At 37.8% G+C, this 12,072-nt stretch overlaps 1 protein-coding gene across 1 annotated transcript in view; it reads right to left on the reverse strand.

Annotated features, from left to right (window-relative positions):
• GALNT2 (polypeptide N-acetylgalactosaminyltransferase 2) overlaps positions 1-12,072 on the reverse strand; it is an 89,840-nt gene that overhangs the window by 34,542 nt on the left and 43,226 nt on the right. Inside the window, exons 2-3 of the mRNA XM_040060289.1 lie at positions 3,604-3,694; positions 1,623-1,776 (exon numbers count right to left, since the gene is read on the reverse strand). Coding sequence (XP_039916223.1) covers positions 1,623-1,776; positions 3,604-3,694 — 245 coding nt within the window. The remainder of the gene's footprint in view (positions 1-1,622; positions 1,777-3,603; positions 3,695-12,072) is intronic.

Raw genomic sequence — 12,072 nt, forward strand, 5'->3', positions numbered from 1 at the left:
ATGCAACATGGCAGGGAACTCATTAAGGACAGCTTGTAAGAAGATTGCTTCAGTTTGTTTTTCTGTTTGGTTGTTTTTTTCTTTAAAAGATGACTATTCACAGACTGATGGGCACTTAGAGCTGCTCCATGGCAAAGTCTAAGTAATAATGCCAGCTCAGATACAGCCTTTCCCCAGTAACATCTCTCTCTCCGGGTTCATTTCCAGCTCTGTTTAGTGGAAACACTTAAGCAAGTCAGCACATAATCACAAGATTAACAGAGAGAAACACAACCATTGTAATATAATTTATCTCCGGACGTCTCTCATATTTAAGTTATTCTCAAAGGATAACCTTTGCCTGTTAGGTACACGCCCCCCTCCCTCCCCAGGGTTATTAGGTGTCTAAAATATTCCAAATTCAGCATACCTGAATCACAGAAACCTCTAGAAGTTGGTAGTTGAGTTTGATCTCATGGAAAACAATACCTGATCTAAAAAGTTAGAATATATTTCTTACAGGAAAAAAAGTATATGCTATGAAGAAAACCCAGAAGTAATTTTAAACTCCTCAGTACAACACCATAGGCATCGTCCTTTTCACTGCTTCTTGGCAACAAGCAAAATACCAGATTCTTCCTACTTTGACATTCAATTAACAACAAATTACTTCCTTTACTCCATCTACAAATACTTTGCGTAAAGAAACCTAAACTCACACTATTATACAAGGGATTTCAAAAATTACTGAGTTTCTATACAAATTTTCTTCACTAGGCTATTTCTGAGTCAAGAGCTTTGTGGGAGAAAAACAGGAACCTTCCTTTTCTCTCTCCTCTTTTTCAGCTTCTTCCACTTATGCATCTGTGAATGTACATTCATCCTAACTGTAGAATTAGTTAGGCAAATTAACTACATATGGTTGGCTAATTTTGTTTCAAGATTGACTTGCCTAGTTTTTAAAACCAAACCCAACCTCGTTTTGTATTTTTAAGTTACGATGTCCTAATGAGCAACTTTTTTAAGCAAGATTCATGCAAGTTATTAAATCGTTTTTAAAATTAAGGTCTTCTCTAACCAGTAACAAATAATCTCTTCCCTCACTGTGAAGGGTACTGTTTCCTGAAACTGCACAAGCAGCCTGAAGTCCCATTCTGTCCTGTGTTTACCAAGGTGTGAATAAATAGATTCCTTTAGGTTTAGAGTTGACAATCATCACATACAAACTGAATCAGAGTGACCGAGACCCAAAGTGGTCGTGCTACAACAGGCTCTCCATTGGGCTTTGAATATCCCTAAGCTGGACATTTCACACCCTCTCTGGGCAACCTGATCCCGTTTGATCACCCTCACGGTGAAATAGACTTACAAATGTAGAAACCAAGAAATGCCACCAGATAAACAGGAACAAAGAGACTGAAATGCAGCACCAGTTTGGACATATAATACGCACCGATGGAAGCCATGGAAACAGAAAAACTTGAATAAGATGGATTGTTCTTTAACCCACTGTTCAAGGATCAGGGAGTTTACTGTTACTGTCCTTTCTAAAGCTGGAGAACTCCTGCTTCAGAAAAAGCAGCTCAAAAGCAATAAATACAGCAAGGTTGATCCAAGCCAACATGGCTCAGCCTGGCACTTACTGATCATGCCTGGTGTCAGGAATGCTTCGGTCCATTCGCAGCTTGTCACTTTCCACCTGATTGAACTTATTCCGTGCATACGGATCCTGGCCGGATCGCACCACGGTAGCACCAACATAGGCGTCCTGATCAAAGTCTTGCCACCGAACTTTTCCTGCAGTAGAAAAACAGGAAGATATCCAGTTTAATATTTGTGATTTAAGGAACAACATTCAGTAACCCAAACACAATTGATGAAACATTTAATTAAGAAATTAAATGTCAACAGTACTGTTAACAGTGTAACATCAAAACTGACTTCTGCATATTAAATTTGTCCAGACTATCCTGGAAATTAATAGCAAATTTTTAAAACTATGCAAACAATCTGCAGAAATATAAATACCAAACTCCACTGCCATAAGGATTCAGAAGTTTGGTTATATTATCTAAAAATAAAAAAAAATAGTGATTTAAGTTCTGTCTGTGACACCTTTGATGTTTGATTCCAGACTGATACTACTTTGCAATAGCAATTCTCCTGTCTGCTACATCAGGCCATAAGAGACTACTAATCAACATATGAAATGAAAAAAGCCATGACCTGCTCTACTTTATACTTAATCTTACTACTAGTTTTAACTCTTCCAGCTTCTGATAGCTCTCCCTTTCACCTCTGACACTTCTCACTCCCTTTAATACTCAAACAGGCTACTTAAGGCCACTGGGAAAGTATGAAGTTTGGTCCAGAATACATAAACATTCAAAAAAGGGGAAATAAGAACAGCTGGAAGGTGCAAAATTGGCTGATCTAACACCAGAAACAAAAGTTGTAGAGAAGTCTGTGAAGCAGAACAAATACCTGAAAAGATCTGCCAGAAACCAGGTTAAAAAAGCCAGGCTTTTCAACTTTTGGGGATTTATTTCTCAATGCATACCCAAAGTAAAAGCTTCGCCAAAAAGGTATACATAGATAACCATTCTTACTTCCCTCTTCTCCAAACAGTAGCTAAAATAAGGTAGGGCAAAGGATACAGAAAAAAGGCATCAATAGCAAAAAGCTTATACTGTACACCTGGAGAGCCCAGGTACTGAAAAAGAAAACTCATACCTCACATGCTCCTGGGATGAAAGTTCCCACCTGCTTAAAAGAAAGCTTGCCTTGTTTAGTTCTTTCTGCAAGGACTCATAGTATTTCAAATGTTTGGCCAAGACATATTTGTAAGCAAAACATAAGGATTAATAGAAGAGAAGCAAAACCTGTGATGCTATCTGATCAGTAGCTGTCCCTGTCACAAGTTAAACTTTTTCAGTTGTGTAAAACACTCAAATTTCATTTTCGTTTTTCTGTGTGCTTTAGCACGTCGGTTGTAGCAATATATGAAATCTCATTGATGTGAAACAGTTAAGCAGCAGAAGAAGTTTATGGAAGCAATCACATGAAATGAAGATTCCTTAACACTTGAATTTCCTAACGCATCCTCAAGGCATGAGGATTTCACTCAAACAAAATAAAAATCACGTTGTTCTGTTATTTTCCAGCATGTGACAAATACTGAGCAAGCATGAGAAAAAATAAAGTACACCAGCAGCACAGCTAGGAAAACCTGCCAAATAAAAAGCTAGAAGGAAACCTAAAAAAGTATGAACCTTGGCTGAATCTTCAGTCTAAATAACAGTCCCGCCAGCATCATCCACAAAGAGAAACTGACTATTTTTGTACCAGAGGCTTTTACAGCATCTCTAACCTATTGAAGGACAATACAAACATACTAGCAAAGAACCACACTCCCTATTGTTTTAAACACAAAGGAGCAGAGAAGCAGGTAAGGTTTAAAGATGCTGAAGCTATAAGAAGAAAGAAGTACATGTTGCTAAAATAATCCTAGCACTTTCAAACTACAAAGAATTATTAGAATCAGAACAACTGCAGGGTTTTATGTCTTTCAATGATAAATGTTTTATGGCTATGGATCTTTTATAACAAATCTTACTGCAATACCTGGAGGTAGTGTCTCCACACTTTGTGCCTTGTCCTCCCCATCATTGCCACGCACTTCTTTCCTTTTGGGGTCGATATCATTTGGGTCCTCCTGAAAAAAGGTACATAATCTTTAAAATAATCTTAACTTAGTTTTCTGTCTTCAAAGCAAACTACATTTTCCAGATTTAAAACTTAGAGTAGTCCAAGAAAACAAGGATTTTAAAGAGAAGCAATGATTATTTTCTCCATTACTTGAAAAACAGAACAAAAACTGAGTCAGACTTTTGCAGTTAATTTATGCAAAAATTCTTCTTTTGGGGGGGGTGGAAATTAGGAAAGATGGAATTCTTTTTTTAATCCAAGGAGCTACGCAGGCAAAAAGGTTAAGGAAGACCTGAAGAAAGCTCTGCTCTAACAAGAAATAGCCCAAATAGAAAGTTATTTGAAAAGAGAAATCAGGTTATCTAGCAATTATATCCAGAATGGCAGCCTTACTATTGGAAAAATACTTCCAAAATATTTTCATGTGTTAATTTCATTGTAGTTTATTCTGGGTTTCACAGGCAACTCTGCTGGATTTGTGATTGCAGAGATATTGATGACTGAGACAGGTGGGGGGCAAATAGTTTCACCAATGCCATCCTCCAATTTCCAGCATTTATTCTGAACCTGTAAATCTCATTTTCATTTCAACAGGGAAAGGAAAAAACCCAACCATGACACTTCTGCATTCTTATTACCACAAAAATACAAAATATGAAGCTGGAATTACCCCATTATGCATTTGGAAGAAGTGCAGAAGAGGCTAACTTTAAAACAAAAAAAACTGGACTGTATGCCAATTTGCACACTACACTTAGCCAACTGATTTAAGTGCCATCAGCTTCTGTTGTTCTCGCACACTTGCCAGAAAAAATTCTGTTTCCTATTCTAAATCTGCACCAAAGGAGTCCCATCTATAAAAGCAGTTATATTGGCACTATCCTGCTAAAGACAAGACCTTTACTAGAACATGCAAGAAGATACAACGCTATGCCTACACTAATCAGTGAGTGCACTGAAGCCAAGCAGTGCAGAACAGTTCTCATTTCTTACAGGAATCTACCAGAATCTCCAGAGCAGGGTGATGGTGTATGAAGTGCATACTGGAAAATGTCTCTGCTGTCCCAGCTCCTAAGCCACATCTGGGAATTCTTTAACAGAATAGCAAGTAGCTGGAACAGCCAAACTTATAGGGAACATTTCAACCAGAAATGATACCATTTCAGCTTGTCCCTAGGCATCTCAGAACTTTCCAACGTAAATTCAGCTTAAGCGCCTAAGTGCTAAGTTGGCCCTAATATTTAGAAATACGTTGAAAAAAGGCAACAGATTTCTAAAATACTGAAATTAAAATCTAAATACAGATGCCTTTTTTTCCCCCCTGAGAAAAACAGCTAAATCAGTTAAAAATTGAGTACTACTAATGCATACTTTTCATAGCATCGTGCATCAAGGATTCCAGAAAGGAGGAATTTTAACAGGTTCCTATCCTATATATCACCATATTGGTACATGCTTTGGGCTACTGGGCCTTGTGGAGGTCAATTGATACCTCTGCTCAGAGAGAGATTTAGGACAATAACAATAAAAATAACAAAGAAAACCCACACCAACACAAAAACACACTCCCAAAACCACACAACAAATTTCAAGAAAATGTTAATGTCTCACACTGATGAGGAAAATTATATGTCACTGTGCACTAAGTCCCATCAGCACAAGGAATTAGATGCCTTCTGTGTTTTGAGAAAGTTGTATTTCGCTCATTATTTGGCTTTGTGCACCATTTTAAAGACACTACAGAAACACTGAAGTCCAAGTATCAACTGTAGCTGCAAAATTCAGTAAAGTTCTTTACTATCCATTACAGATGACTGCAATGAGTCTAAAAAACATATAAGTCAAAAAATAAATACAAAACATCTGCTAAACAATCAAAATAATAAAGCAAGAATTTCTCCTGCAATTAAACAAAACAAAAACTATTGAGTGCTTCCTCATTGTCCCCCTCCCTTTAAGTCTTTGGGGTAAAACTCTGCCTTCCCGTTCCTTCTAGCTGAGGTGCATGTGCCATTGAGAATACTTATTTATCAAGTTCTTCCACTTTGGATTTTGTTGCTGTTGTGTTTTGGTTTTCATAAAATAAACATGAATTACCAAAGGTAAAGTTAGATTCAGAATCTTATGGTTAAATGTCATTTTGAATTCTTATAAATTTGATCCTTTTAGGAAACTACTTTGTACAGCCTTCAGAGGTGAGCCAAGCCACCAAGATGGAATGTGCCACTGCACATTGCCTGATGTTCAGCTTGCCTCCTAGGACTGCTTATAAAACAGCATTGCAATCAGAGAGTATGGGGCATTAAGGGATATTAACCTTGAACTTTGTGCCCTAGATTAGGACTTTGTGGCTCTAAAATCAGTAACTTACCTAAAACTGATACTCTTTTGTAAGCACTAACTTTCATCCAATTAAGAATGTGGAAGGTACATGTGGGGAACCCCTACCTTTTAAGTGAAAACAATATGCTATATCCTTTAACAAGAACTTGAGAGCACAAAAAGAGATAAGAGCAGTTATTGAAACCAGAGGCATAAACACAACCAGTTTCTTTATGTCTTTGATTGCAGATTGCTTCAGCATGGTAATTTGGTGCTATACAGGAATCAACCATATGGTCGAATGGCATTACCACGTTGCCATCATCACAGACAGAGGCACTTTTTCAGCTTGCTTTGAGTGGAACAAAATCCCAGCTTCTAATGTGGTCTTAAAAAGCCACATGCTTTTGAGGAGTAATCTTCTTGGTAGAAGACAACAAAATTCATTCATACAGAAAGCTAAGCTTAAGGGAAGATTTAAAGCAAGTTAAACTGCTTAAGAGGAGGCACAGCTCTTTAATCATGAGAGCACAAGAGTGAGATTTAATGAATAAAAATTAAAAAGAAAAGGTTACTCTATTTTTCTATATTTAAATACTAATACCTTAAAATAATATTTTCCTGACATTTTTTAAAAGAGCTGGCAATTTCAGGCTACAACTTAGTATGTAAATGCACATGGACAACCATTTTGAAGTTATTGAAAAATAAAAAGGTGGCTGCCAACTAGCAGAGACATTAACCACACAGTAGATATACACAGAACACCACTAGAATAAGACCTTTGTGGTCATTGTTCATGCAATTATTTTCCTAGGCCGGGATACATATCAACAAGAAAATAAGTGCACACCAATTAAAATGCAAGTGTTGTGGGGATTTGGCATATTTTAATTTTACACATCATGTCACTGCTTCCCATTAATTTCTGATTCAGTACTACAAGAAATGCAAAGAAACAAAACTGCAACCTTACAAGTCCATTCAGTGGGAAATATTACAATGATATTACAGTATTATTTTTAACATAACAAATAAATGTATATTAAATGTATTTTTTTCATTAAATTCTCTGAATACCTCTGCTATTCCTGAAGCTCTGAAACAAAGGGATGTACATTTACTGAACATTTTAGTTAAATCATTCCTTGCAGCAATAACCTTGCACAATTCATTATGATAAATTCACTAAACCAAAGGTGGGGTGGATTTCTTTTTAGGCTGATTAATCACTGAGTTGCAGCCATATTTTCTTTTAGGATACAGGAGGTTCTCCATGCCCCAGAAAGCCCACATCTACTGACAAACCTCGCTATTACTGTTCACTTCTCTTTTCCTGCTCAATTCACTCACTCCTTTAAGACTAGCTGGAAGACTGAATTTGAGATATGTTGAAGATGCAACATCAAGCTCCACTTTTGAGAATTAGACTCTAAAAAGTTGTTTCAGGAAATGATTAGTTACACACTTGCAGCTGCTCTGCTGCAAGGAAAGGATGAGGTAGTTCAAATTCAAAGCAGGATTTAACATTTTTTATAGCATTTCTACACATATACAACAAGACATGATTGTATTCCATGAGAAATTTAAGAGTACTCAATTTGAGTTTAGAAAGCTGTAGTTATACACAGATGTACATTAGTGGATAGTTTCATTACCATTATTTAAATCTTCCAGACCACTTCCCTTTAGTTTTGGTATATTTGTATGCATTGAACATTACATTACTTACAAGCATTGCAAAGCAATTTTTGTCAGTTATTTCATTTGGCACCAAACCCGATTTTAAACTTTTCCAAGTCCCTAGGTACTGCTTCTATGTAAAAACATTAAATCCACACTTAAAACTACTACCGTTTTTCTTATTTTTGTCTCACAATGCTTTTTTTTCCTTTGAATTATAGTTTAAAGTATCACGGATTTGACATTTAACTGCTAGATCTCATTATAGCAGAGATTTCAACCCCACAGTGGCTTCCTATCAAGAGAACAACTTAACAACATGAAACATCCTTAGATGCATTAAGATATCGCACAGACCTTACAAGTAGCAACTCAACACAGAGCTCTGAAAAGCTCTTGAGGCTGGAAATATCTCAAGTGGGAGCTGACTCTGCTCCCAATACCAGCCATTCCTCTCACAGGCAACCTAGATGCTGAACAGCATGCAACATTTGGGCACCAGAGATGGCTGGGGATTATGTGCTGCCTGGGCAGGTAGACACCCAGAGAAAATAATTGAGAAACTTATCTTTGCTGGACAAAATAGATCGAAGGCTTAATATCTGCTCCATATCTATATCAATATCTGTTCCTCTTATTTTTAGGCAAGGGTTACTGCTGATTTTCTTCTATTGGTGATTTTCTAAGAGCGAAGTGAATACTGGTGGCACCTTCAAAGAGGATCATTTGATCCAGCTGGCCTAACACAAGGCTGTGCTGCATCCAGCAGTCCAGGTCAGTCAAACCAACCGATGATTTTGGAAGGGGTGCTCTCACTGCAAGACAACTCCTCTCAGGACTTCATCCACTTCAGTTCTGACCACGTACTTGGGACCAGACACACAGAAGCACTTCCATGTTGTGTAGAGCAGAACTTGGCATTGCAACAGTGCTTGCTGAAGTTTACATCCTTAAACCAAGCATAAAGCCTCCTCCTAAGAAAAGTACTCTAAACCAAGGAGAATGAGACAGCTGACTAAAACACTGACAACGCCTAAGCCCAAGTGTCTTTGCTACTGCTTAGTATCTCCCTCTGTATTTAATATGTGCCCCTTCCCCCACCCCAATTCAGTTTACAATCTTTTACTTAGCTATCACGTTAGCTAAGTAAGCTCTGAAGCACCAGTTCCTTCCAATGCAGGAGGACCTTCAGCCGAGTCCAGCATCCAGCTCGGTTTGCTTTCTGACCCAGCACTCACTCTGCCTCCCAAGGAGTCTCCAGAAACACAACTCCAGTCTCCCTTGCTGCAGTAAAAGATCCAGCTTTCCCGTGTGCCAGGCAAGCACTCAAACTATTTAATGTAATTACATTACGAGGCATCCACTTCTTCACTTCTCAGCAAAAGCGTTTTGTACAAAACAGAGATAAAGTATCCTCTGAAAATGCCTGGAATGCTGCTTCTTACAGAAAAGACAAGAGAGAAATATCCCATAAACAAACGCTAACTTCCTCTGACTGCCAACCTGCTTAGCATACTAAAGCAGACATTTCCAAGCACACCAAGAAGTGAAGCATAAATAAATAGAAAAAACACTGAAAAGCTACATACTTTGTAGTATTTAATTATCACTGATAGAGTCCAAAATTATTACAGCAAAGATTATTTAATTTTCATTCTTATTCCTTTACTCAGTGTAAGTAAATTGCTGTCAAAGGCACATTCCTTTCATATATTTGAGTACTCAGAACAAAACTAGAAGCTTCCAGCAGGAAGAACACACATAGCCCTCACAAGAAGACAGTTTTATATTAAAAAAAAAAAAAAAAAATAGGGAAAAGCATCAAGATTATACCTTGATGGTTCCATATATAGGAAATTTGTTTAGCTATACTTTCAGTGAATACACACAAAACATTTTGAAAATGGCAAGTACTATAAGCTGTGCTCTCTAGACAAAATTAAATGCCTCAGTGCCCTACCATCTTTGTAAATGTTACCTTGACTTAGTGCAAAGTACATGCTTTGTAGCTTACAGGCACTACCTGAAGCGCTAAAACAACTATAAAGCGTGACATTTTCTAAACCTAGAATGTATTAAACAAAAATAATGCTTTATCTGAAGTTTCTGGAAAACACGTATACATACTCTCTGAGGAAGGTCTGATACAACTTTGCAGGTGAAGACTTGTAGAGCAATTGGGATCAACTCAAAGTTCTGGTTCAACTTAATTTCTGGGCACAATAGACCTACTCAACTGACAAAAGCCAAGGAGCAACAGAAAACCCCAGATAGGGTAGGTCAGGCTATTCAAGAAGTAAGTATAGATAAGCTATAAATATGAAGATTTGCACACAAGTATATTTTATTCTTCAAATTTTCATTAGTTCCCTAAAAATAATATCATGACTTATCTACCAAATACCCACATCAGTATGACATACACTGGATTAACTGATTAGCTCACAAATGCTATACAGTTCTAGAATGTATTTCAGCATTTTACCAAAAAAGGGTTTTTTTCTCTAAGTACCTGTCAATAAATAAATAAATTTAAAAACAAAAATTAAAAAAAAAATCCAACAACCAAACCCAAACCTGCAAGACTTTTACAGCTTGGTGAGAATTCAGGTACCAAGCTCCAGGTGACCTCTAATAAACCATGATCCCTTTTGCCTAGAGACTTATCCCACTCCAATGATAAATGTCAAAACTTAGTGGGACAACCTTATCATCTCATCTCATAAAAGCAGAGAATTAAACATTGCTTGCCTTACAAAATTGGCAATGTAATATACCACCAGAAAGAGGAAACAAAAAACCCAGAAACCACAACACCTCTTTCATTTCCTTCAGCTCTACTGTGAAAAAACACTGTTAGAGCTAAAGTGATTGTCAGGCTGACAGAGACAATGCAAAGACACACAACCCCACACAGATCAAGTGTGGGTAAGAACACATCTTCTTGCTAGAGGCTACTTCTATCAAAGTCTCCCATGCCAAAAGAAGCCCTGCCAACCAGAGATCTCCAAAGAGGCCACCACAGACAGAAGCAGTGTTGGAGTCCAGGGCATTCCTTTGGCTGCCCTGGAGGGTCAGGGACCTGGGCAGGGGGTCTGGGACCCCAGCCCAGAGCTCAGAGAGACACTGGCTTTGATCTCAGTCCATGGGAAAAACTTCCTACACTGAGAGAGGGTTTACAGGCCGCAAGAGTGTAAAAAAAAGTAGTTTAGCTTATCACAGGGTGAGAAAATAGTAATTTTAGGTTCCTAGCATTGAAGTGAATGGGGACAAGATGGAGAATCTGGGGCGTTGTCTCCTTCTTCTCCTTTGGACAGGACAACCCAGCTCGGGGAGAGACGTGAGGAATCCACGCAGCTGCGAACATCTTGTCGGACTCTGAGAAAATTGTAAGATAAGAAAAAATAAACAAAGTATGCAACATTGACAAATCTAAACCTGAGAACTCCGTCTCTTCCTTCGGCTTGGCTCAGAGCTGTGCAGGGGAGCAAAGGACCCTGAAACCACCTGAAAAACGGGGAAAGCCCCCGACAAAGCAGAATCAGCACCTGCTGTGAAATGCCCAAGCAGCAGAAAGCAAAATGGGTGTCTCTGGCTTGATCGTCACCTCTCCACAGAAGCAGCAGAAGTGAGGGGAAGGTCTCTTACACCAGACAGAACACAAATGGACAAAAACACCGCAGAGTGGCCATGAAAAGGCTTTACTCTTTTTTTCTAAGATCACTCAAATCCTCGTGATTCATGAAGCTGCATAAATGTACAAGGATAGATGGCACAAAGAGAGGGGAAGGAAGAGGAGTAGGAGAAATGAACAGGGATACTGGGACTGATAGAAGGGTATAATCCCAAGTGCACCAGTAGCTTTGAAAGCAAGGAATAGGCATCTGAGAATGGCAGAGCATCACAAACAGGATCCAGTATTTCCTGTAAAATTTATCATGTCTCAAAAAAACCCTCACTTATCTGCACTACCTGCCACAAACTATGAAAACAAAACATCATAAAACATTTGCAATGATTTTTTAAAATAATGATAACATCAAAGTCTATTATCACTCAGTTTTAGTATCCTAAAGGAAAGATTGATGGTGACAAAAGACATTTCTTTGAAAAGTTAATTTATGGGTTTTTTTAAAAATAATGTTGAAAATAGCCTTCTATCCCAAAAGTATTTGTCAGTGCAGACACAGATACATGATTTATACAGTAAGTGCACACTCAGCAGCAATAGTGTATAGGTTTCTCTTTTAGTTATACTAAATTGGGGAGAAAAAAATTCCAAGAATATATTAATCATATCATCAATCAAAAGGAGCTGATTGATCTGTTAGAGATACGTAAAAAAAGGGAAAAAAAAAAAAAAAACAAAACAAAAAAAAA

The sequence above is a fragment of the Hirundo rustica genome, chromosome 3, assembly GCF_015227805.2.
Source record: "Hirundo rustica isolate bHirRus1 chromosome 3, bHirRus1.pri.v3, whole genome shotgun sequence".
In the NCBI taxonomy this organism is placed as follows: domain Eukaryota; kingdom Metazoa; phylum Chordata; class Aves; order Passeriformes; family Hirundinidae; genus Hirundo; species Hirundo rustica.